The 26,700-nt window shown below is 40.8% G+C and overlaps 1 protein-coding gene across 3 annotated transcripts in view; it reads left to right on the top strand.

The window, feature by feature from the left end:
- Positions 1-371: 371 nt before the first annotated feature.
- Positions 372-26,700, top strand: part of LOC125452228 (protein eva-1 homolog A) — a 301,173-nt gene continuing 274,844 nt past the window's right edge. For 2 of the 3 annotated variants that reach the window (XM_048530393.2, XM_048530389.2), the window contains exon 1: positions 372-628. In XM_048530393.2, coding sequence (XP_048386350.1) covers positions 523-628 — 106 coding nt within the window. In that variant the 5' untranslated portion in view covers positions 372-522. The remainder of the gene's footprint in view (positions 629-26,700) is intronic. The other variant, XM_048530390.2, reaches the window with a different exon arrangement.

Raw genomic sequence — 26,700 nt, 5'->3', positions numbered from 1 at the left:
CTTTCCACGTTCTTCCGACAGAAATGAATCACTTTGCATCACTATTGAACCTCGTTTTCCACCTGTCTGCTCATTCTATCAACTAGTCTGTATTAACATAAATGTACTTGCTGTATATTGGAGGAAGGTATCTATATTTTGTTCAGTGAATAAAATCGTAGTGTCAGATGTAAGGAGTTAAAAATCCTAAACTAATTTAAGTTGTTAAGGTGGATAACTAATTTGGGAAGTTGCCAAGTGGCAAGTCTTGGAAAGGTGTGAGGAGGAGGGGCTTTAGGACCTGCCGGGAAACTGCTGTCTCAGGTAGGAGCCTGGCAGTTTCACTTCAAGTCACTGAGCTGCGCTACTCGTCCTTTTACTTTCTCTACACGCCCCAAGCAGTCGGCACCGAACTGTGTTCCAGCAATGGGACTTGCGGACACAACAGTAAAATACCAGATTCGAAATATGACTTTCTGGAATGAGTAGCTGACAAAAGAAGAGGAACGTGAGTGTGGAAAATAAATTGCGATTGATTCAAGGATGTTTCTCCCAGATGCGCGTTGCTCACGTTTGGACGCGATTTTACTTAGAGTGATGGGTCTGGTTTGGCTGAGCAGTTTTGCTAAGACTTCTTCAGACTTTTCCGGTAGGTGTTGACCAACCAAGAACACATTAATGTGGGAGGATCAGTTAGATAATACATTCAGTTTTAAACACCAATCCTTTTTTTAAAATTAAATGAAGTTCAGTTGAAAATGTCGCGAACCGAAAATCATCAATGTCTCCTTCGGACAGATTTTTAATTGCAATGATCTCGTTGATAGTAAAGTTCTAGCTGTAGTTTAAGCATCAGGAAACATGAGGACATCTATTCCCTACATATTTTTAAACGGATGTCTTATAAGTAAATCTAAAAATCATGGTAACATTTTCTTTGAAACAGACAAACAATGGAACCTAAAGATACATGTCCTTAAGGGGGAGTGGATAATTCACATATCATATAATTCAGCTGTTAACCTAGAAAGTGTCGTCAGATCAATTTCCAGTAACTTTCCAAAGTGCCTATCTTCCTAGACTTGTGAAGGACTCGAAATGACTAACCACTTTTCATTCATGCTATTTTGTTGCTGGTCAAATGTAGTTACAAAATGTGTTTTCTTTCAGAAATGTGTTGCCAGAACTTGCTAGAACATGATTTGAAACATCAAATTTGATAGCTGGAATACTTGAATGTGATGTTTTAAATTTAGTTTTGAATGGCATTAACGAACCAATCTCTGCATTAGATATAACGAAGGGTACGGGATGAAAACAAAGTGCTGGAGAAACTCAGCAGGTCTGGCAGGCAGGCTATTGGATGATTCTGTCATTCGGATATCGTATCCTACAATCCATTTCAGTTTTGCTTTACTTTTTAAGACTCACAATTCGATATTCTGAGGATGAAACAAATCCAGTTCATCCTCTTTCCCTCCCAAATTTACATTCTCATGGAAAATTGTATACTTTTATTCAGAATAGCAACAAAGGTCAAACTGTGAAAAGATATTGACCAGATTTGCTATTTGGTCCCATTCATGCTTTTGTGGATCTGATGAGATGTGCAGAGTGAAGGTGAATTTAACAGAGTTGTTTCAAATGTAAGCAATCCATTGCCACCTATCTGCTAATTGGCTGTGTATGTTTATTCGAATGACCATTTCATTTGTGTGCGAGTCCGAAAATCGCCGTTTGCTTTTATTCAGAATTCGTTTGACAAGCTGTTTTCATATGATTACCGCAGGGATGTACGTTTTCACCGCTTTTGGATAGTCTTTAAACACACTTTGATATTATGTTTGAAAAGTATGTGTTGCACAGCTATGATTTAACACTGACAGCGGTGTGAAGAGAAAAAAAAAACTGGAAGTGTACAATGTAAATCTGGGATAATGATTTCTAGAAAGGAACTGAGCAACTACAAGGCACTAAGTAGAAAGCGTACCTTCACCATTGAAACCTGGATTTGAATTCGGTCCAAAATAGTGAAATGAAAAGCCCTTTGCCTCTGCAGGCTTTGAGAATTGATTTGATTTTGGGCACTCGGAAGAATTTATGTGACAGAAACTAGGAAAAAACACAGGTGTAGCAGGGGTGATGATCTAGGTTTGAAGGTTTTGGTAGATTGTTTAGGCAAGGCATTACGCATTTTTGCCTGCATGTAACTTTAATTTTGTTTCAGAACCAGGAATGCTGAATGTTAATAGAACGGATCAAAATTTTCTTTCTGAACAATCAACTTGATATGGGTAAAATCGTGAAAACTATTACCCAGTCTTGTAATGGATGAATTTAGCATTTAGATAAAGAAAATGCAGATGTTTGACAAGGAGGTTTTCAAATGTAGTTACATTTTAAGTAGAAGGAACATGACTGTTATGATCAACTGCCATAGAACAGGGAGGTATATTTAATAGTTTCCAAGCTAATAAATACTGTGGTATAAGCCTTGGATAATAAATGGGTATGAAGACTTAAGAAGACATGCATATGGTCACAGAAATTTGAGGGTGCATCCATGAGGATCAATGGTCGGCACAACATTGTGGGCTGAAGGGCCTGTTCTGTGCTGTACTGTTCTATGTTCTATGTTCTAAGACAATGGAAGGAATCTTTTAGAAGTGGCAGGGGTCCTGCTGTCAGGGCTGAAAGCAGTAGGGAGGGTTTTGCTATGTCATGTGTTGGTACCTGGAGTCACATTTCACTTGCAGTAGCCAATTAAGTAGCTGCAGCCTTATTCAGGAAGGTAGGCCACCCTCTAAGAACTGCTAGCCTAATCATAAGATCAACAGTCATGAGTGCTACTGAGACCAGTGTCTACTGCTAGGTTTGCACCTGAGGAAGTGGACACATCAGTGATCATTTGCCCTCAAAGTCAGATAAGTGGAGTCTAGGATAGCTGGGAGTACTTGGACAGGCCTTGGTAAAGGAAGGGAGGATATGAAATGTGATTTAATGCCATGGGTCCCCTGGTACAATGAATGCCAGAGATAATTTGACACTCTCCTTGATATAAAGAAAAGGTTGACCATGCTGGATGCAGCAATAGCTACGGACTGAAGATGTGATCCAGAACTAATCATTCCCCTAGCCAAGCCTGTCCACTACAACTACAGCACTAGGATTGAAAAGTGTCAAAATATGCCTAATCTGGCCACATTCTACCATTATCAGGTGTGAAGCTGGATGAACACAGCAGGTCAAGCAGCATCTCAGGAGCACAAAATCTGACGTTTCGGGCCTAGACCCTTCATCAGAGAGGGGGATGGGGTGAGGGTTCCGGAATAAATAGGGAGAGAGGGGGAGGTGGACCAAAGATGGAGAGAAAAGAAGATAGGTGGAGAGGAGAGTACAGGTGGGGAGGTAGGGAGGAGATAGGTCAGTCCAGGGAAGACGGACAGGTCAAGGAGGTGGGATGAGATTTGTAGGTAGGAAATGGAGGTGTGGCTTGGGGTGGGAGGAAGGGATGGGCGAGAGGAAGAACAGGTTAGGGAGGCGGAGACAAGTTGGGCGGGTTTTGCGATGCAGTGGGGGGAGGGGAAGAGCTGGGCTGGTTGTGTGATGCAGTGGGGGGAGGGGACGAACTGGGCTGGTTTAGGGATGCGGTGGCGGAAGGGGAGATTTTGAAGCTGGTGAAGTCCACATTGATACCATTGGGCTGCAGGGTTCCCAAGTGGAACATGAGTTGCTGTTCCTGCAACCTTTGGGTGGCATCGTTGTGGCACTGCCAGAGGCCCATGATGGACATGTCATCTAAAGACCGGGAGGGGGAGTGGAAATGGTTTGCGACCGGGAGGTGCAGTTGTTTATTGCGAACCGAGCGGAGGTGTTCTGCAAAGCTGTCCCCAAGCCTCTGCTTGGTTTCCCCAATGTAGAGGAAGCCACACCAGGTACAATGGATACAGTACACCACATTGGCAGATGTGCAAGTGAACCTCTGCTTAATATGGAAAGTCATTTTGGGGCCTGGGATAGGGGTGAGGGAGGAGGTGTGGGGGCAAGTGTAGCATTTCCTGCGGTTGCAGGGGAAGCTGCCAGGTGTGGTGGGGTTGGAGGGCAGTGTGGAGCGAACAAGGAAGTCACGGAGAGAGTGATCTCTCCGGAAAGCAGACAAGGGTGGGGATGGAAAAATGTCTTGGGTGGTGGGGTTGGATTGTAGATGGAGGAAGTGTCGGAGGATGATGCGTTGTATCCGGAGGTTGGTGGGGTGGTGTGTGAGAACAAGGGGGATCCTCTTTGGGCGGTTGAGGTGGGGGCGGGGTGTGAGGGATGTGTTGCGGGAGACACGGTCAAGGGCGTTCTCTCACACACCACCCCACCAACATCCGGATGCAACGCATCATCCTCCGATACTTCCGCCATCTACAATCTGACCCCACCACCCAAGACATTTTTCCATCCCCACCCTTGTCTGCTTTCCGGAGAGACCACTCTCTCCATGACTCCCTTGTTCGCTCCACACTGCACTCCAACCCCACCACACCCGGCACCTTCCCCTGCAACCGCAGGAATTGCTACACTTGCCCCCACACCTCCTCCCTCAACCCTATCCCAGGCCCCAAGATGACTTTTCATATTAAGCAGAGGTTCACCTGCACATCTGCCAATGTGGTGTACTGTATCCATTGTACCCGGTGTGGCTTCCTCTACATTGGGGAAACCAAGCGGAGGCTTGGGCACCGCTTTGCAGAACACCTCCGCTCGGTTCGCAGTAAACAACTGCACCTCCCAGTCGTGAACAATTTCCACTCCCCCTCCCATTCTTTAGATGACATGTCCATCATGGGCCTCCGGCAGTGCCACAATGATGCCACCCGAAGGTTGCAGGAACAGCAACTCATATTCCGCTTGGGAACCCTGCAGCCCAATGGTATCAATGTGGACTTCACCAGCTTCAAAATCTCCCCTTCCCCCACGGCATCCCAAAACCAGCCCAGTTCGTCCCCTCCCCCCACTGCATCACACAACCAGCCCAGCTCGTCCCCTCCCCCCACTGCATTCCCAAAACCAGTCCAACCTGTCTCTGCCTTCCTAACCTGTTCTTCCTCTCACCCATCCCTTCCTCCCACCCCAAGCCGCACCTCCATTTCCTACCTACTAACCTCATCCCACCTCCTTGACCTGTCCGTCTTCCCTGGACTGACCTATCCCCTCCCTACCTCCCCACCTATATTCTCCCCTCCACCTATCTTCTTTTCTCTCCATCTTCGATCTGCCTCCCCCTCTCTCCCTATTTATTCCAGAACCCTCACCCCACTCCCTCTCAGATGAAGGGTCTAGGCCCGAAACATCAGCTTTTGTGCTCCTGAGATGCTGCTTGGCCTGCTGCATTCATCCAGCTTCACACTTTATTATCTTGGATTCTCCAGCGTCTGCCGTTCCCATTATCTCTTCTACCATTATCATTTGGTTAAGAACTGCTAACATTTAAAAAGAAATCTAACCACTTTTAACCAAATATCAACACAACATTTTAATTTTTTCTAATGAAACAAATTTTAACGTATGTAAATGAATTAAATAAATCAAGCATTGTTAACTTAATATGGCTTGTAACCATGTATGGTCTACACGTGGTTACTTCATCAAGAATTCTCTGATGATACTTCAACCTTTCAAGTTGTTTACTTCTGTAGGCACCATCCATAAGTATGCCTCAATCCTGTGGAGAATTTTCTTCACTTCCAACTATCATCAGAAGTAAAACTTTCATTTTAAAGCATCTCAAAATTGTCATGATGCAGGAGATCAATTGGCCCATTATGCCTGTACGGAGCCTCTGAATGAATGTTATTGCTATTCTCCAGCCTTTCCTTGTAACTCTGTGTATTGTTTCAGTTTAAACAGTCATCTTATACCCTCTTGAATGCTTCAATTGAACCTGCCTTCACCACACTTCCAGGCACTTACTGTGTGATTATTTTTCACACATCACATATGCTTTTGAAAATTACTTTAAATTTGTACCCTCTCATTTTTAATTCTTTTATAGTTACTCCCTATCTACTCTGTCTGGACCAGTCATGATTTTGAAAACTTCAAATTTCCTCAGCTTTTGCTGTCCAAAAAAAAATCTGAACCCCTCCAACCTATCAACATAACTGAAGTTTTTACATCCTGGAATCATTTACATTAACATCTTCTATGCTGTCTTCATTAAGCATTTAACCTTCTTCAGGTGTGGTTCCATATTCCAGCTGGGATCTAGTTGTTCTCTTCTATAATTTCACAATAACATCCTGCTGTTGTGCTCTGTGCCCCGAGTAATAATTCTTACAAAATATGCTTTATTAACTGGCCTCTCCACCAGTCTTCCTGCTCACAATGGCTTATACATGTATTCATCTATGTATCGCCTCATTCCATTCTTCCCCCACTTTTTGTTCACCCTGTCAAGTTGCCTCTGAACCTTTCAGGTTTCAATAAAATTGCATTTCATTCCTCTAAAATCCAATTCAACCTGCTTAATCTTTCCTCATTAGATAACCCCTTCATTCCAGCGATCAGTTGAAAGAACAGCCTCTGAACTGCTTTTGATGCAAATATATTCTTCTCTTAAAAAAGACCAACAATGTTGCTTCAAACAAAAAAGGCTTTTAGTTTCCTTATCTCCCAAAGCAGATGTCTTTAGAGTTTTTTTCTGTCTCTCTTTTGGAACAGGCTATGGGTATTGCCCCAAATTTTCTGTTTGTGACATCCAATTTTAAAATGACTTGCAACAAACTAGAAGTATGGTACTCCTGCATTCAACCCCAGGGAATATTTGTTGCAATGTGTATATACACACACACAAGGAAGAAAACAGGAAAAGAAAGAGTTTATAATTCATAATAGTTTAAAACCAAATATATGGATATTAATTCAAGAGAGTGTCAGATTCCAGAAAGTTAGTGTCCACCTGTAGTTACTGTTACCTGTAGCAACTCAGATTCAGGTGGTCCAGGTGGCCAAGGCATGAGTTACAGAATTCCTTTTCATGTTGATGAAAGTGCAACAATATGAAGTTTGCAGCAAATACAAGTTTCATTCAGAGGATCTGGATTCTGAAGAGGCTCAGAATCGAGGAAGGCTAAACTATCAGCCTGGAGTCTGATCTTCTGTTGACAGTATTATAGACAGACTGGTTGTGAACAATAAATGACGATTGTCAGAAAAACCCATCTGGTTCATTCACGTCCTTTAGGGAAGGTAATTGCCTTCGTTATCTGGCCTGGTGTCCATGTGGCTCCGGATCCACAGGAATGTGGTTGACACTTAACTGCGCTTGGCCAGTTTGGATTGGGTAATAAATGTTGGCCTGGACAATGATGTCCACATTCCATGATTGAATAAAAAATAAGATTGAGGCAGGGGGTACTGGGTGGGGCCCAGAAATTCTAGTTGAATTCTTCACTTTGTCATGTGGTGTTGTTCCATGATCGAGAATTCTATAGCTTTTATGTAGTAGAACAAACACATTGCTTTTAGTCACCTGTAAGGCCAGTAATTACCGCCTATTCTTAATTGTTTTTAGGATACTGAATGGCTGCAGGGCTATTTGAGTGTATTTCAGAATCAAGTATGGTTGCTGGTAGTCTGGAGTTACAACAGGGAAGTCTTGGTAACAAAGGGATTTCCTTCTCTAAAGGAAAGTAGTTTTTTTTACAATAATCATTCGGTTTCATTATTAGCAATATTGATAATAAATTTTGTGTTCGATTTATCTAGTTTTGCATTAAATTCAAGAGAGGTTACATAATCTAGACTTGTATGCAATGGAATATATAAGATTAAAAGGAGATTTGACCGGAAACTTTTCGGATTTTGCAATCAATTTATGGAGTAATTAGAAACTCTTACTGCAGTAGGGGACAAGACGACATAAACTTAAAGTCAAAGCCAGGCCATTAAGCAGAGAAAATAGGATACACTGTTTTACACAAAGAGTTAGAAGTATGATATCCCCTCACACACAAAAATGTTCAAGATGCTGTTGTAGTTCTATTTGCTGGACACAAATTTACTAACCTCACATGAAAATGGATAAACCAGACAGAGGTTCTGTTTATTTGAAGGTATATTGCAGGTCTACCTTGCAGGCAGATTCACTACAAAGACTCAGCAACTATTGTTATGAGAAAGTGCAACTGCATCCCCTTCATACTACACGCTACAAGCTCGGGTACTGGTCACATATTTTCTCTATAGATGCTGCCAGACCTGCTGAGATTCTCCAACATTTTTTAGTTTTTGTTTCAGATTTCCAGCATTTGCAGTTCTTTGTTCCTTCTCATTTTCTGTATCCTGGTTACTTGCAATTAGCCTGTTTCCTGTTAATGTCATATCGTGACAGATTTGAAACCTGTGATTTAAATGATGATAATTTGCTCTCAAAAAGTTATTATACCATATGGAGCTGCAATGGTATATGGAATTAGGATACAGATCATTATTATCTCACTCCAAGGTGAAAAACCATGAGGTGGAGTTGCTGGTGTTGAACTGGGGTAGACAAGGTCAGAAATCACACAACACCAAGTTACAGTCTACCAGGTTTATTTGAAAACACAAAGTAGAAATAAAACCAGTCTAACTCCAAACCAAAATACAAACAGATTCTAAACAAGGCTTCACACTTAACATGCATAGTCTGACCTAAAATTTCACCTCTTCTTTACACTGATAAAACTACTGTTCTCTCAGGACAGTGACTTGAAAGGAATTTGGGGATTCACATGTACATATTAATCAATTAGAACCTTCTAACTGATTAAAGATTTAACGGCATCTTAGGTTTGTTTACTGTATCTTCATCAGTAGTGTGAACGTTTGACCTTTTACTTATAAATTCTGTGTTTGATACTACCTCTCTTACTAACACATGAAGAAGGAGTGAGGCTCAGAAAGCTTGTGTTTTTAAATAAATCTGTTGGACTATAACCTCGTGAAGTGAGTTTCCGCATGGTGAAATATGCTCCAAAGGCTGAATGGCTCTTTGACATTCTTATGTATTTCATGTTGGAAATATCACACATTAAGCTACTCAGTTTAGATGAATGAGAGGTAAACTCATTGAAGCATGTGAAATTCTGTTAAGATTTGGTATGGTAGATGCTAAAAATAATGTTTCTCTTGCCTGAGGCATCTAGATGATAGCTTCAGAATAAGGACCGAGATGAGAAGCTACTCCACCTGGACAGTTGTGAATTTTTGGAATGTTTGCTTTAGAAGACTCTAGATGCACAGTTATTGAGTATACAGGGGGTCCCTGATTTATGGATGCTTGGTTTTGAACACTTGTATTTAAGCATGTGTTCCATTGTTCTGTATTGTGCTCTGACTTATGTACGATTCGATTTGCAAACTGATTCCAGAATGAAACCTGTTTGCAACTCGAGGGTGGATGTATTTAAGACTGAGATCAACACATCTTTGGACAGTAAAGGAACTGAGGGAAGTTGGGATCTAGCAAGAAAGTGTAAGTGACATGAAAGGTCAGCTGATGATTTTTTTTCCATTCATGGGATGTGGACATCACTGCCTGTGACAGCAATTGCTGACCATCCCGAATTACCCTTGTGACTTGCTAGGCCATTTCAGAGGGCAATTCACAAATTGTTGCTGGCCTGGAATCACATGTAGGGTAGACCAGGCAAGGACAGCAAATTTCCTTCCCTAATGGTGAATTAGGATTTTTACACAGTCGCCATTAGGTCAGTCTTTAGTTCCAGAATTTTAGTGAATTCAATTTTCATCATCTGCCACGGTGGAATTCAAATCTATGTCCTTAGAAAATTTTCCTGGGGTGCTAGGGTACTAGTTCAGTGTGTTTGCCATAATGCCACAACCTCTCCCAACTATTGAATTGATGGAGCATATGGCAACCTCCTACTTCTGTTATCCATTGTACCCAGTTTCTTTGCTCTTTGATTAATTTTCTCCAAGTGAATGATCAGTTGTGAAGGGCTGTGCTTCAATGGTCCCTTGTAATATGTTCTGTATTTTAATAGCACTTTGTAAGCTTTACATATTATGCTTTTGCTATTAATCCCAAATGTATGTTCTTACAAGGTCAGTAACCAGGGGAAATAAATGTAGAAATTAAGACAATTTGAAAAGATAAATATCGGTTTGAATTCCCCTTAAGCCCTTTTGCTTAATTCAGCTCCAGTTTTTGAAATCTGTCATTATAACTATTCTTCTCCTTTGATCGAGGTGGTTAATCCATTTTATACATTTTATGTGGCTTCAGTATTATTTCCGTTATGTGATATTGAAACTATGTATGGTATTCCAGAATTTCCAGTTTATCTAAAAAATGTCTTGATCAGAATCATTTAACAATACTTAGAAACTACAAGTTAAAATTTCACTAAATCTAACATGACTCAATGAGTGGAACTGAAGTGATCAAACCATAAATATACATTATTTTTGAAAAATGTGCTTGTGATAAATGGTACAGGAAATAGCTTAACTGATAGTCATGTTGGCAGAGACATTTGATGAATTACGTGAATAGAGCAAACTCAGAAATTGAGTTCATTGTGGCTATTGTGGGCTTAACTCCTTTGGAACTGAAAAAAAGCTGTATATTTGAGTATTTTCTTGAGGTGAAAAATAAAGATTGACTTTGTAACTAAAAGTAAAAGATAATTGATACAGAGCGTGGGACAGATGGATTTGAAAAGATTAGAGCAACTTTATCAATTGATTGGCATCTGACTACAAAGCCAAGTGAAGCCAACTCTGATTCACTATTCACCATAGAATTGTAGTTCTAGGGTTCAAGTTTATGAGATATTTTTTAAAAAATGAGGAAGAGTATTGGAAATGCAGTACAGGGTATAATCATTTCTTGAAGTTATTAAATAATTTGTTCCCTTGAAATAATGGTGTGTTTTAATAAATAGACATTGCACAAATTTGCAAACACAGCATGGTAAAGTGCGAACCGAAGGAGGCATGTGCAGATTTATTTAATCTAATAGAGTGGGCCAAATATAAAGGAAGGCAGCAAAAAATGCGAATCTATTTGTCAATATTTCCAAATCTGTACAGAATTCTGTTACTTGGTGATAGCTGGTGATTTTTAAAATTGAAATATCTTGTAACTGCTAAGAAAATTAATGTATTTTCCTTCCTACCTTATTTTTGGCCTTCCTAGTTGAACAGATACATTTTATTATTGAATAACAAAGTAACTTAAGATCTTTACTTAAGATTGGAATTCCTATTTTTATTGGTGAGAATTTGTAGAATTGAAACCACTCATTGCAATCCATATTATATCAGTATACTTTGGGCTAATATTTTTGGATAAGAGCAAATTAGGTGGGAAGCCTCCTGTGACAACACTCTTTTTAAAATTTGGGATGAGATTTTGAAAAAGTAGAACAAGAGGTCTAATGAGGAATTTATGTAACCCAATGAATACTGTCACCTATCTGTCTGAAACTTGGATTTTTTTAAATTGTTATCTGAACCTTAAAACTGATTAAGAGCTGTGAAATGATTTTTGATTTATTTGGAAATTTTCTTACAATCTGTCCTTCTTTATTTACTCTTTTCAGTTCATGTAATGGCCATATTGATGAATAATAAGTACAATGTGATGGACTGGAGGTTATTGCAAGAAAGTTAGTGGTAGTACAATATTGGTCAAGATGTGGTACAAATAATTAGTCATTTCATAGCCATTATAAGTCAAAGTCAAAAGCAATTCTAGCTACTTTACTGGAATCTTTTAAATTTAAGTTATTACGTTCTAAACATCCTGGCTTATTTTAATTGTTTTAATGTCTTAACCCTTAACCATATAAACTGAGTATTGCTAAGCTTTTGTTGCTTTTAACTTGATTGGTTCAAGTAGACTTCAGAAATAGCCAAAGAACAGTTCAATGGCATAACCCATATTCTAATGTGGATGCACAAATTCCTAACTGCGGTTCCTTACCAAGTGAATTTCTGATTGTGTACTGTCAAAGATAAATGGCTTGTGCTTGATTTTGCATGCATTAAATATGGTGGCTTGGAGGAATCAGGTAGTTCAAAAGTTAAATACTTGCTCAATGATGGAATTACCTTGTTGTAAAACATGTCTGGTAGGTCAGAATATAAGGACATGCAAGTGTGAAAGTTAATGAAGAAGGCAAGAACTGTAGACTGGTCAACATGACATCAATAATCAGGTAAAAAATTGGACGGTGTTAAAGTGATAACCCTAGAAAATCAAAGTATGATTGAGCAGAATCAACTAATTTATGCAGGGAAAATAGTGTTTGACAAATCTGTTATAATTTTTGAGGATGCAAACAGTGACTAAGGATTAAGCAGTGGATGTGGTATATTTGGACATGCTTGTAATATTTGAAAGAGCATTTAATCAAGGGTGTACAAGAGGTTATTACACAAAATTAGTGCTTGTAGGATTGAGTGCATAAATTATCATGGATTGAGGATTGGGTCATGAATGGAATTCAGAGTGGGTACAAATAGGCCATTGGAATGAAGTATCATGGGAATCAGTGTTCATGCCATAGCTGTTCACATTCAATATCGAAGACTTAGGTGAAGGAATGGAGTGTAATGCACCCAAATCTACTGATAATACAAAGTTAGTGGAAAATAAGCTGTGATACAAACAAGCTGCAAAAGGATGCAACAAGTTAAGTGAGTGAGCAAGAAGGTGGCAGACCAGCACAGTGCGGAGACATGCAAAGTTATCTGCTGAAAAGCTGAATGTACTTTAATTAGTAATAAAATGGGAGATGTTGACTGGGTTCTGGGGGCCAACACATAAATCACAGAATGTTAATATTACAGGTACAGAAAATAGTTACTAAAGCAAACGGTAATAAGAGGTATAAGGCAATTCGTATAACTGATGAAATGTCTGTTACTGATGTCAGAATTAACATCAGCCTAGAACATATGTGTGAAGAGAGAGGTCTTAAACAATACACTTGAGAGTTATATTTGAAAAAAATACCATATACAGGTAAAAATTGTCAATTATATAAATGATTTGGATGTGATCATAGGAGGCATGGTTAGTAAGTTCGCAGATGAAGCCAAAATTGGTGATGTAGTGGACAGCAAAGAAGGTTACCTCAAAGTTCAGTGGGACCTTGATCAGATGGGCCAGTGGGTTGAGGAGTTGCAGATGGAGTTTAATTTAGATATATGTGAGGTGCTGCATTTTGTTTAAGCAAATCAGGGCAGGATTTGTACACTTAATGGTAGGATTCTGGGGGGTGTTGCTGAACAAAGAGACCTTGGAGTGCAGATTCATAGTTCCTTGAAACTGGAGTTGCAGACAGATAGGATAGTGACGTAGATGTTTGGTATGCTTGCCTGTATTGGTCTGTGCATTGAATGTAAGAGTTGAGAGGTCATGTTGCCACTGGTTAGGCCATTATTGGAATATTGCATGCATTTCTGGTCTCCGTGCTATATGAAGGATGTTGTGAAATTTGAAATGGTTCAGAAAACATTTACAAGGATATTGTCAGGGTTGGAGGGTTTGCGATGTAAGGAGAGGCTGAATAGACTGGGGCTATTTTCCCTGGAGCACCCAAGGCCGAGGGGTAACATTATGGAGGCTTATAAAATCCCGAGGGGCATGAATGGCTAAATAACCAAGTTTTTTTTTCTGGGGTGGGAGAGGCTAAAACTAGCAGGCATAGGTTTAAGGTGAGAGGGGTAAGATTTAAAAGAGACTTAAAGGTCAACTTTTTAATACAGAGGGTGATGTCTGTATGGAATGAGCTGCCAGAGGAATTGGTAGAGGCTGGTACAATGACAACATTTAAAAGGCATCTGGATGGGTATATGAGTTGTAAGGGTTTAGAGGGATATGGGCCAAATGTTGGTAAATGGGACTAGATTTATTTAGGATATCTGGTCGGCATGGATGAGTTGGACCAAAGGTTCTGTTTCCACGCCGTATATCTCTATGACTCTGTCATAGAGTAAAGGAGTGTTGCAGTTCGTATTGAGTTGTAAGAGGCCATTGAATCAAAGAGTCATAGCATTCTACGGTATAGAAAAAGACTTATCACACCTGCTTTGGTCAAAAACAGCCTTCTAAGTATTCTAATCCCATTTTTCCAGCATTTTGCCAATAGCCTTGTATGCCTTGGCATTGCATTGCAGATCTAAATATTTCTTAAGTGTTATGAAGGTTTCTGCCTCTACCACTCTTACTGAATCCATAGAATCCCTGTAGTGTTGAAACAGGCCATTCGACCCAACAAGTCCACACTGAATGTCCGAAGGATATCCTACCAGACTCTTTCTCCCTACTGTATCCCTGTAATCCTGTTTCCCCCCATTCCCAGGGACAATCCATCCAACCTGCACATCCCCAGACACTGGGCAATTTAGTATGGCCAATCTACCTAACCTGCGCAAAGAGCCATAGAGCTGTACAGAATGGAAACAGACTCTTTGGTCCAACCTATCCATGCCGACCAAATATCCTAAATTAATCTGGTCCCATTTGCCAGCGTTTGGCCCATATCCCTTCAAACCCTTCTTATTCACATACCCATCTACATGCCTTTTAAATCTTGTACCAGCCACCACCACTTCCTGTGGCAGCTCTTTCCATACATGCACCACCACTCCAGGGAAAATACCCTCCGTCTATTCAGCTTCACCCTACAGCTCAAACCCTCCAAACCTGACAATATCCTTGCAAATCTTTTCTGAACGCTTTCAAGTTTAACAACATCTTTCCCGTGTTTACTTTGTGCAACTGAGTCAGATGAGAGATCAGGAAACAAATCCAGGGATAGTACCTGCTTAATGAAGCCTGCTGCTTAAGAAAATCTGATGTTATGCCAGCGAGTAAATACTGAAGTGTATATAAGCTCCAAAGAGTCTAGTCAAGTGCAGTACCAGAAAAGGAAATTGAATCACATGACAAGACTAGTCATTGGTTCAATCCATGATAGAGTGACTTTTGAAGATTTTTCAAGACCAGGTCTTCAAAAGTGAAAAATCATAACCCCTTATGAAGTTCTAATGAGACTTTGTGACTCAAAGTGTCACTAATATCTCAGAGGGAGAAATCTGTGAGATCTGTCTTGATTACATTTGTGTTTCATACACTCCATGGGATGATTGAATGGCATTTGTCTGTTAGCCATGTTGTCGACAATCTTTGCATATTTGGTTGAGAAAGTTTTTTTCTATTCATTTGTGGGATGTGGGTGTTGCTGGCTGGCCAACATTTAATGCCTGTCCCTAATTGCCCTTGAGAAGGTGATGTTGAGCCACCTTCTTGAGCTGCTGCAGTCCATCTGCTGTGGGTTGACCTACAATCCCATTAGGGAGGGAATTCCAGGATTTGGACCCAGTGACAGTGAAGGAATGGCGATATATTCCCAAGTCAGGATGGTGAGTGGCTTGGAGAGGAACTTGAAGGTGGTGGTTTTCCCATATGTCTGCTGCTTTTGTCTTTCTAGATGGAAGTGTTTGTGGATTTGGAAGCTGCTGCCTGAGGATGTTTGGTGAATTTCTGCAGTGCATCTTGTAGATAGTACATACTGCTGCTACTGAGTATCAGGTGGTAGACGGAGTGGATGCTTATGGATGTAGTGCATCTTTTAGTGATCACATCATTCTTTGTTGAATGAAGATAACTGGTTGACTTTTTCTAGTATTGAACCAGATTCATTCTTAAACCGACACGATTCATCATTTCACCTGTCTGGTTTTATTTAAAGTTGTTGTGGCCAGTGGAGAAGTGGGACCAGAATGGAATCTGTGCACTCCTGCAAATTTGGTTATAGCAATTATTTTACTCCCAGACTTTTATACAGAAATGATTGTGGGATTGAATTTTTTTAACAAGAATTTGCCGAATACAACATTCTCATTTTATTGATGTTGCTCCAAACTTAGACAAATTCGGCTCTAAAACATCACCCCAATGTTACCCCTCATGAAGCATGGTAAAAACCAAGCCCTTCTATTCCTGGAGTCATCCCAAAATTTAATGATTTTAAAAAGTATGCAGAACTCCCCAATTTATCTGTATTTTCAACCAAGGTTGACAGAAAGCAGGGACCAGGTGTCTATACTTAACAAGAATTACTATTTATTGTGGGAAACAATAAATAAATAATAGTGGCTTGGGACAGAGAATGCAGATCTAATGACAGTTTAGAAGGTTAGACCAGAAGTGACAAAAATAATATAAAGAAAAACTTACCATCTTTGGACTGTGAGAGAGAACCAGAGCACATGGAGGAGATCCACACAGACATGGGAGAATGTGCAAATTCCAACCAGGTAGCCATGCAAGGCTGGAATTGAACCCAGGCCTTTGGTACTGTGAAGCAGCAGTGCTAACCACTGTACCACCCCTGAGGTCAAGGTTTTTAAGCACTCTCTGGGTGAATACCCTTTTTCTCGCATGTCCTCTCAACCTTCCACCCCTTACCTTAAATGTATAACCCCTGTCATTGATCTCTCCATCAAGGGGAAAGGTTTCTTCTTATCTATGCCCCTCATAATTTTATTCACCTTAGTTATTTCCCCTCTCAATATAATCTGCTCTAAGAATAACAATACAATCTATTCAATCTCTCTTCATAACTGAAACTCTTCAACCCAAACCTGGTAAATTTCCTCTGTACTCTCTCTCCAGTGCAATACAATCCCTCCTATAATGAGGATTCCAGAACTGCACGCAGTACTCTAGCTGTTACCAAACCACCTTTTTATACAGTTTCACCATAACTTCATAACTTAAACTCTGTGCCTCATAAAGACAAATATACCATACGCCTTTACTTTGTTCCCCTGTCCTGATACCTTAAAGGACCAGGGTACATGTAGATCAAGGTCCCTCTGATCCGCTGTGCTTTCCAGGGCATTGCTGTTTATCATGAATTTACTTATGTCAGTGTATGTGAAGACACCCACCCAGTGTGTCAGTGTGCAGGTATTGGTGTAAAGCACAATATAAAAAGTTAGATTGTATTACTAAACTATTAGGGTATAAGGATTGGGAAGTTATAATTCTATAAATCTGAGGTGGTAAGATCATACCTGGAGTACTGTTCTGGTCTTACCAAAGTTTAAAAAAAACATTGTTGAGTGAATATAAAGGGACTAGATAGGGTAAACTCGAGAGATTGTTTTCCCTAGCTGGAGAGCTTAGAATGAGGGCCACAATCTTAGAATAAGGGACTGGCTATTTAGAATTGAGATGAGGAGAAATCTCTTTTCTGGGTTTCAAAATCTTTGAAGTTCTCTCTCCAAGAGGGTTATCGATACTTAGTCATTGACTATATTCAAGATGGGGATCAATAGCCCTTAGGATACCAAGCAAATCAACACACATGGGGATAATGTAGGAAAGGTGCAGCTGAGGTAGAGTGTTGCTCATGATTTTATTGTATCATGAAGGAGTTTGTGGGACTGAGTGATTTGTTGCTGCTCTTATTGGGTTATTACGTATAACTGCTGTGAAACAGTGACGCTAAAGAGTTGTGTCTTTTGACGTGCCCAGGAAATGTTGCATGTGCAGACAAATTAAGACTGCAAATCACCATGGGGTCGGTATTCTTCCATCATGCTCTTTTAATATAGAAATGTGTAGGCCTGTTTGGTCTAATGAAAAAGAACATTTTCTGGTCTAACCTGAAGAAATCTTCTGGTGAAAAAATACTGTATGCAACTAGTTACAGGTTACATTGTCTCTTTAATAATGAAGAGGACTGGAAAGTCGGGTCCAACTGTTCTGAGATCCCAAGCAGGTCTTCTCATAATTCCATATGACATCATTACAGTGGGTGGTGCTGTGCTGCTCATATTAACCCTTTTAGACGCTTTGCCTGCAAACAAAGGGGAGGATTGTCTGGGCAAGTAAGTGCTAGAGTCATAGAGAAATACAGCATGGAAACAGGGCCTTCGGCCCAAACTGCCCATGTTGACCATGGTGCCCATTCAGCTAGTTCCAATTGCCTACATTTGGTCTATATCCCTGTAAACTCTTCTTACCCATGTACCTATCCAAATTTTGTTCCTATTGTATCTGCTTCAAATGCTTTCTTTGGCAGCCCATTGCATATAGATAACACTCTCTGCGTGATGAAGTTGGTCCCTCAGGTCCTTCTTAAATCTATCCCCTCTCACATTAAACTTATGTCCTCTAGTTTTTCATTCCCCAACTCTAGGAAAAAGACTACATGCATCCTATCTATGCCCCTCATGATTTTGTACGCCTCACTAAGGTCACCCCTTATTCTCCTAAGTTCCAAGGAATAAAGTTCTATCCTGGCCAACCTCTCCGTATAACTCAGGTGTACTAGTCCTGGCAACATCCTCGTAAATCTTCTTTGTCCACTTTCCAGTTTAACTTCCCGATAACAGAGTGACCAAAACAGTACACAATACTCCAAGTGCGGCCTCACCAACAACTTATACCACTGTAACATAACATCCCAACTCTTATACATAATGCCTCGACTGATGAAGGCCAGCATGCGAAATGCCTTCTTCACCACCCTGTCCACCTTTGATGCTACTTTCTATGAACTATGTACTTGTTCTCCTAGGTCCCTCTGTTCCACAATGCTCCTCAGGACCTTTTTATCATTTATGTCATTTTATATCATTTACTGTATAAGTCCTACCTTGGTTTGACTTTCCAAAATGCAACACCTCACACTTATTTGTATTGAATTGCATTTGCCAATCCTGAACCCACTTCCCCATCTGATCAAGATTCCTCTGTGATTTTTGATAACTTTCTTTGCTATCAACAAAACCTCCTAATTTTGTATCAGCTGCAAACTTACTAATGCCTTATACATTCACATCCAGATCATTTATGTAAATAACAAAGTTACCTGCACCAACCCCTTTGGCACACCACTAGTCACAGTTCTCAAGTCCGAGAAACAACCTTCAATCGTCAACCCTCTGCTTCCTACCATCGAGGCAATTTTGAATCCAATTCTCTAGCTTTCCCTGAATCCCATGCGATGTAACTTTCATGACAAGCCTGCCATGCAGGACCTTGTCCAAGCCTTACTAAAGTCCAATAGATAACATCCATTACCCTACCCTCATCCATCCTCTTGCTTACCTCTTTGAAAAACTTTAAAAGATCTGTCTGACATGACTTCTCATGCACAAATCCATGATAACTGTCCCTAATCAGACCATGACATTCCAAATGTTGGTTGATCCTGTCCTCAGTATCCTCTCTGATAACTTGCCTACCACTGATGTCAGGTTCACTGGCCTGTAGATCCCTGGCTTGTCTTTGCTACTTTTCTTAAACAGTGGAAACACATTATCCACCTTCCAATGTTCAGGAACTTCACCAATGGCTAAAGGTGAAGCAAATATCTCTGCAAGGGCCTCAGCAATTTCTTCCCTCGGCTCCCATAATGTCCAAGGATGGACTTGATCAGGCCCAGGCGATTTATCCACCTTAATGTGCTTTAATGCTGCAAACATCTCCTCTCTGGTAATGCAGTCCAAAACATCCCCACTTGTTTCCCTTATTTCCATGGCATCCATGATTCCTCAATAAACACTGAGGAGAAATATTCATTAAAATCATCCCATCTCCTGTGGCTCCACAAATAGATGGTCATGCTGATCTTTAAGGAAACCTATTTTCTCCCTAGCTACCCTTTTACTCTTAAGATAGCTATAAAACCTCTTGTGATTATTTTAACCTTATCTGCTAGATCAATCTTATACCTTCTTTTTGGTCTTCTGATTTCCGTCTTGAGTGTGCTCCTACACTTGTAATCAATGAGGGATTCACTTGGGCCTGATAGCTTAAACTTAATGAATGCCTTCTTCTTTCTCCTGACCAGATCCTCAATATGCCTTGTCAGCCAGTGATCCCTAAACCTGCCAGCTTTTCCCTTCACCCTAACAGAGTTTTATTGTCCCCTGACTCTTGATATTGTACTTTTAAAAGTCTCCCATTTGCCAGTCTTTCCTTTTCCTTTAAACAGACTCACCCAATCGACCTTGCTAGATCCTGCCTAATGGCCCCAAAATTGGCCCTGCTCCAGTTCAGCACCTTAACCTGTGGACCTGGCCTATCATTTTCCATAACTATATCAAAACTACGAGAGTTATAGTCACTGGACCCGAAGTGCTCTCCGACTGACACTTCGCTGATTTCATTTCCTAAGAGGAAGTCTAGTGTTGCTCCTCCCGGGGTAGGGCCCTCCACATATTGATTTAGGAAACTTTCTCATACACATTTGACAAATTCCACCCCATCTGGGCCTTTTACACACTGGGTGGCCCAGTCAATACAGGAGAAATTAAAATCCCCAACCAAAACTGCTCTGTTATTCCAAGAGGTGTCTGCAATCACTCTACACATCTGCTCTTCTTATACCTATTGGCTAACTGGAGGTCTACAATACAGTCCCAACAGAGTGACCAACCCCTTCTTGTTTCTGTGTTCTAACCATATGGCCCCATTTGATGACACCTTAAGAACATGCTCTTAAGCACTGTTGTTGTGTCCTCCCTTTTCAAAAGGGCAACTCCCCCCCTCACTTACTTGTACTTCTGTCACACCTATAGCCTCTGTATCCTGGAACATTGAGCTGCCAGTCCTGCCATTCTCTCAGCTAGGCTTCTGTTATGGCTATAATATCCCATTCCCGAGAGCCAATCCACGTTGTGAGGCATTTGCCTTATCAGTCAGGCTTCGTGCATTGAAATAAATACATTTTAAACCAGAGGTCTTTCCCTCCCTTTACTATGCCCCTGGCTACCCTGAATAGTAAACTTGCTCTTTATGGCTAATGTATTTTTCACTAACTTCTCAATGGCCCCTCTCTTATTCAGAGTCCGACCACCCCCTCCCCCCCCCCCACCCTTGCCAAACTAGTTTAAACCCACCCGGGTAACACCAGCAAATCTCACCACAAGGATATTGGACCTTCTCTGGTTGAAGTGCAACCTATCTCTCTTGTATAAGCCACTTCTACCCCAGAAGAGATACCGGTGATCTAAGTCTTGTGGTATGAATAGTTGCATATGTTGATGAACAGCCACACCAGCTTTCCTAATCCTCTTTGTTCTTCAAATCTAGGAATGTCATTAAAAATTGCAAAGAACTGTCAACCCACGTGCATTGATTATTACAAATGAAGCAGTAGCTAACTGTTGTAAAACACTGAACTAGGAAATAATAATCCTTTTAAATCCCAAAAGTAATGTAGACAGCAACATGTATGTATCGCTGATAATTCATATAAAACAACATAGAAGGCATTATAATTATAATTTTCATTATTTTAGAAGGTTATCTCCAATGGACCTTGTATCTGTAATATTCATATAGGTGTGCATTATATTAGCAAGGAGGTTATGATAACGTTGCTAGATCCAATTTGAATAAAATTTGGGGATTATTCAAACTTGTGTTGGTCATCTCTAATCTTAACCAACCTCCAAAACCCCAAACAATTTATTCAGAGTGAAATTCAGTGAGTAATGAATTGGCTTGCTGTATGATGTGCCCAACTTTGGGAGTATTTGCTAACCCAACTAAGACTTTATACTACAACCAGAGTCTGCAGATGCTCAAAAGTAAAAATCATTAATTTCATTCATTGGTGATCTGCTAGATCTTGTTTGGAGATCAGAGTGTGGTTTAGGGATTATATCTCTTTGAGCTGGTATGCTGGTATGTATTAGTAAGTCACACAACATCTGTTGCATACGTACATTCTAGCAGTAAGTTAACTAGATAGGGATCAGAGGTCGGAACTCTGACTATCATTTTTTTCTTCTTAGAATCCACTCTGTAACGATATGGATACTTGTAATATTATTTTCTTATTCCAACAAGAACAGCTAATGAAGCTGAAGCTGAATCTAGCTTTGTGCATGACTTCAGTTAATCCAGCGATGAAGGGTGCTGACAATTTTTTTTAGCGAAAATACTGTTCAGTGTGGACTGGTTGGACCAAAGGGTCTGTTTCGTTGCTGTCACCCCATGACTCAATGACTTGGGAATATCTGTTAAATCAGTAGCTCTCTCTTCCTTTGGCATAGCTAAATAGGGGGATTTAATTGAATGAAATAACAGGTATAAGAATGATACAGAGCCTTGGTGATCCAATATGTTTTCTCTTGACATTTCCTCATAGATGAAAATTTCACAAAGGTTATATTCACCATTTACAGACTTACTAGCTACTTGTTTATGACCACAAATTATCCCACAAGAAATGAAAATTATCCCACAAGAAATGAAAGAACCGAGAGTCACTGCTGGGGAACAATTGGATATATCCTCCTCTTTTTCTCTATCATACTAGCACTTCACCCAGCCTTAAGGGTTTCCACGTGGTGTCTTTGTAATGGCTGAAGAGCAGGCTTCAAAGTTTTAATAATGATGGCTTCTTGGTGAAGAAAACTCACATTGAAGAGGCATTGCTGATTTTGTGGTATACCTGTGGAGCCAGAAATGTTTTCTGTCTGGCTGCTATGTTCTGGGAAGTGGACCTCACTCTGGGCCGCTCTGTTGGTGTCGTGTCTGGCTAACCCATGGGCCACCAACATTGAACATCATTGGCGGGAGGGTGTTGTTACCAAAATTGAGAGTTCTTCTGTTGGTGGTAAAAGGGACGGGGGAGTGGCATTGCTAATCAGGGATGGCATCACACCTGCAGAAAGTGAGGTCATTCAGGAGTGTTTGTCTACTGAGTATGAGTGGAAGTCAGAAACAGGACAAGAGCAGTCACTTTATTGGGAGTTTTCTATAGATCCCCAATAGCAACAGAGACACTGAGGAACAGATTGGGAGGTATATTTTGGAAAGGTGCAGAAGTAATAGGGTGACTACAACTTCCTAATATCGAGTGGAACATCCTAAATGCAAACAGTCTGGATGGAGCAGATTTTCTCAGGTGTATACAGGAAGGATTTCTGACTCAATATATAGTTAGGCAGATTAGAAGGAAGGTCATATTGAATTTAGTGCTAGGCAACGAACCAGGCCAGGTGTCCAATCTCTTGGAGGGCGAGCATTTTGGTGATAGTGATCACAACTCCTTGACCTTTACTATAGTCATGGAGAGAGATAGGAGCAGATGGTAAGGGAAAGTATTTGATTGAGGGAGGGGGAATTATCATGCTATTTGGCAAGAACTGCGGAGCATAAATTTGGAACAGATATTCTCAGGGAAATGCATGACAGAAATGTGGAGATTGTCTAGGGAACACTTGCCACGGGTTCTGGATTGGTTTGTCCCACTGAGGCAAGGAAGGGATGGTAAGGTGAAGGAACCTTGGATGACAAGATATCTGGAACACCTAGTGAAGAAGAAGAAGGAAGCTTACTTAAGGTTGAGGAAGCAAGGATCAGACTGGGCTCTAAAAGGCTACAAGGTAGCCAGGTATGAACTGAATAATGGACTTAAGAGAGCTAGAAGACGGTATGAAAAAGCCTCAGCAGGTATGATTAAGGAAAACCCCAAGGCTTTCTATACTTACATGAGGAACAAGAGGATAGCCAGAGTGAGGGTAGGACCAATCAGGGATATTGGAGGGAACTTGTGCCTGGAGTCAGAGGAGGTGGGGGTGGTCCTTAATTAATACTTTGCTTTGGTATTCACCAGTGAGAGGGACCTTGAAGTGTGAGGACAGAATGAAACATGCTGATATGGTGAAACAGATTGATGTTAGGAAGGAGGATGTGCTGGAAATTTTGAAAAACATGAGTATAGATAAGCCCCTTGGGCCAGATGGGATATACCCAAGGTTTCTACAGGAAACAGGGAAGAGATTTCTGTGCATTTGGCGATGATCTTCGTGTCCTCACTGTCTATTGGAGTAGTACCAGATGATTGGAGGGTGGCAAATGTTATTCCATTGTTCAAGAAAGGGAATAGGGATAATCCTAGGAATTACAGACCAGTCAGTCTTTCTTCTGTGGTGGGCAAAATAATGAAAAGGATTCTGAGAAATAATATTTATGATCATTTGGAAAAAAACAGTTTGATTAGAAATAGTCAGCATGGCTTTGTGAGGGGCAGGTCATGCCCCTTATTGAATTCTTTGAGGATGTGACAAAACACATTGATGAAAGTCGAGCAGTGGATGTGGTGAATATGGATTTTTACCAGGCATTTGATAAGGTTCCCCATGGTAGGCTCATTCAGATCGAAAGGAGGCATGGGATTCAGAGAAATTTCCCTGTTTGGGTACAGAATTGGCTGTCCAATAGAGGACAGAGGGTGGTAGTAGATGGAAAGTATTCAGCTTGGACCTCGGTGGTGTTCCGCAGGGATCTGTTCTGGGATCTCTGCTCTTTGTGATTTTTATAAATGGCTTGGATTGGGAAATGGAAAGGTGGGTTAATACGTTTGCCAATGACATAAAGGTTGGTAGAGTTGTGGACAGCACGAAGGCCTGTTATAGGTTGCAATGGGACAATGACAGCATGCAGAGCTGGGCAAAAAAAGTGGCAGATGGAATTCAACCTGGAAAAGTGTGAAGTGATTCATTTTGGAGAGTGAAATTTGAATGCAGAATACAGGGTTAATGGCAGGTTTCTTGGCAGTGTGGAGGAACAGAGGGATCTTGGGGTCCATGTCCATAGATCCCTCAAAGTTGCTACCCAAGCTGATAGGGTTGTTTAGAAGGTGTATGGTGTGTTGGTTTTCATTGGCAAGGGAGTTGAGTTTTAGAGCCATGAAGTTATGCTGCAGCTCTCTAAAACCCTGGTTAGACCATTCTTGGAATATTGTTTTCAGTTCTGGTCGCCTCATTGTAGGAAGGATGTGGAAGCGTTAGAGAGGGTGCAGAGGAGTTTTACCAGGATGCTGCCTGGACTGGAGGTCTTCTGAGGAAAGATTGAGGGAGCTAGGGCTTTTCTCATTGGAGCGAAGAAGGCTGAGAGGTGACTTGATAGAAATGTACAATATGATGAGATGCATTGATAGAGTGGATAGCCAGAGCCTTTTTCCCAGGGCAGAAATGACTATTACGAGGTGGCATAATTTTAAGATGATTGGAGGAAGGTATGGGGAGATGTCAGAGGTAGGTCCTTTACACAGAGAGTGGTTGGTGTGTGGAATGCCCTCCCGGTGGTGGTAGTGGAGTCAGATACATTAGGGACAGGCAAGAAACATTTGGATAGGTACATGGATGATACAAAATGTAAGGTATGTAGGGTAGTTTGATCTTAGAGTAGGATAATAGGTTAGCACAACATCATGGCTGAAAGGCTGTACTGTGCTGTACTGTTCTATGTTCTTTGTTTTAGCAGGCGAGCTTCTTGTTTCCCCATGTTTTTGAAATGAGAGTGAGAATTTGCATTTTCCTCCGTTGCATTTTGGCAGCATTAGAAAATATCTGTTGGCTATGTCAAGCAAATTGTGAGCGGAGATGAACATGAAGCTACCTCTTCTAGATTCCTCTCCACTTCAAGAACAAGCAGTTCAATCCTAGAAAAAGGCAGTGTGCTCTCTCAGGGTGATATTACTTCTAGGTCTTCATCAAAACTATTAATACCCTGAGCTGTCCACACGAAGGATTGGAACTGTGGCTGCCAGTGTGCTTTTTAAACGTGCTATTTTTAGCCCTTTCCCTTTGATACTACAGTTAGGTAGACGGTTTTCCCTCTCACCTGTGCAATGGAACTTGTAAAATGGAGGACATTTTGTGGCACCTGAGTCCTCCCTTTTGAGCCTGTAAATTAGAATGACAGTAGTGAGATCTCCAAACTCTAGATATGCATTTCAGCTTAAGTGGTTTGCTAGCCAAGGCTTGAATGAACTCTTCTCTTGCCATTTTATCAATAGGTAACCCAGAAACTGTAAACGCTGAAATATGGCACGGCATGTCTTTGGTCCATTGCATAATGAGCATTTTGGTCATTTGGGTTTCTTAGAATCCTTCCACCCTGGTGGTTGACTTTAATCCAGTGGTGTCAGGTTCATCTTTCTGTCCTCACTGCACTTTGACACCTCTGCTGAGACAATGTGCTAGGATGTGCTGTTTGGACCTCGCAGTAAAAATTGGATATAAATGAGGACCAGTGATTGAAGTCTGTCATGTAATTTGGATGTAGCTGACTGCAGGTGTAAAAGTACTACCATTATCTGAACACCCCTGTACACCCCTAAATATATTTTCCCAGTTTGGTGTAAGGAATGATCATTCTTACTTTTGTACATCAATTTCTGATAACATTGTTTTCATTGTAATCATGGCCTGGATTTTGCAGTCCTCAGTGAGACAAATGCACTCACAACTAGCCTCTGAAGAAAGGTACCTACTGTGTTCTAACACTCATAGTGGTGTAGTTTTGATTTGATTTGATTTATTTGTGAGACACAGTGAAAAGTATCATTTTCCATGCTATCCAGGCAAATCATTACCTTACATAAGTGTATTGGGGAAAAAGAACTGAATACAGAACATATTGCTACAGCTACAGAGAAGCTGCAGAGGAAGATCAACTCTAATATATGTGAGATCCATTCAAAAGTCTGATAACAGCAGGGAAACAGCTGTTCTTGAATCTGTTGGTATGTATTTTCAAACTTTAGTATCTTTTGCCTGATGGAAGAAGGTTGAAGCGAGTATAACTGGGGTAGGAGTCATCTTTTGTTATGTTAGCTGCTTTCCTGAGGTAGCAGGATGTATAAATAAAGTCAACAGATGGAAGGCAAACAT

This window comes from Stegostoma tigrinum, chromosome 4 (genome assembly GCF_030684315.1).
Source record: "Stegostoma tigrinum isolate sSteTig4 chromosome 4, sSteTig4.hap1, whole genome shotgun sequence".
Taxonomy (NCBI): domain Eukaryota; kingdom Metazoa; phylum Chordata; class Chondrichthyes; order Orectolobiformes; family Stegostomatidae; genus Stegostoma; species Stegostoma tigrinum.
The sequence above is the reverse complement of the archived record's forward strand: the minus strand, read 5'-3'. Positions and strand labels throughout refer to the sequence as shown.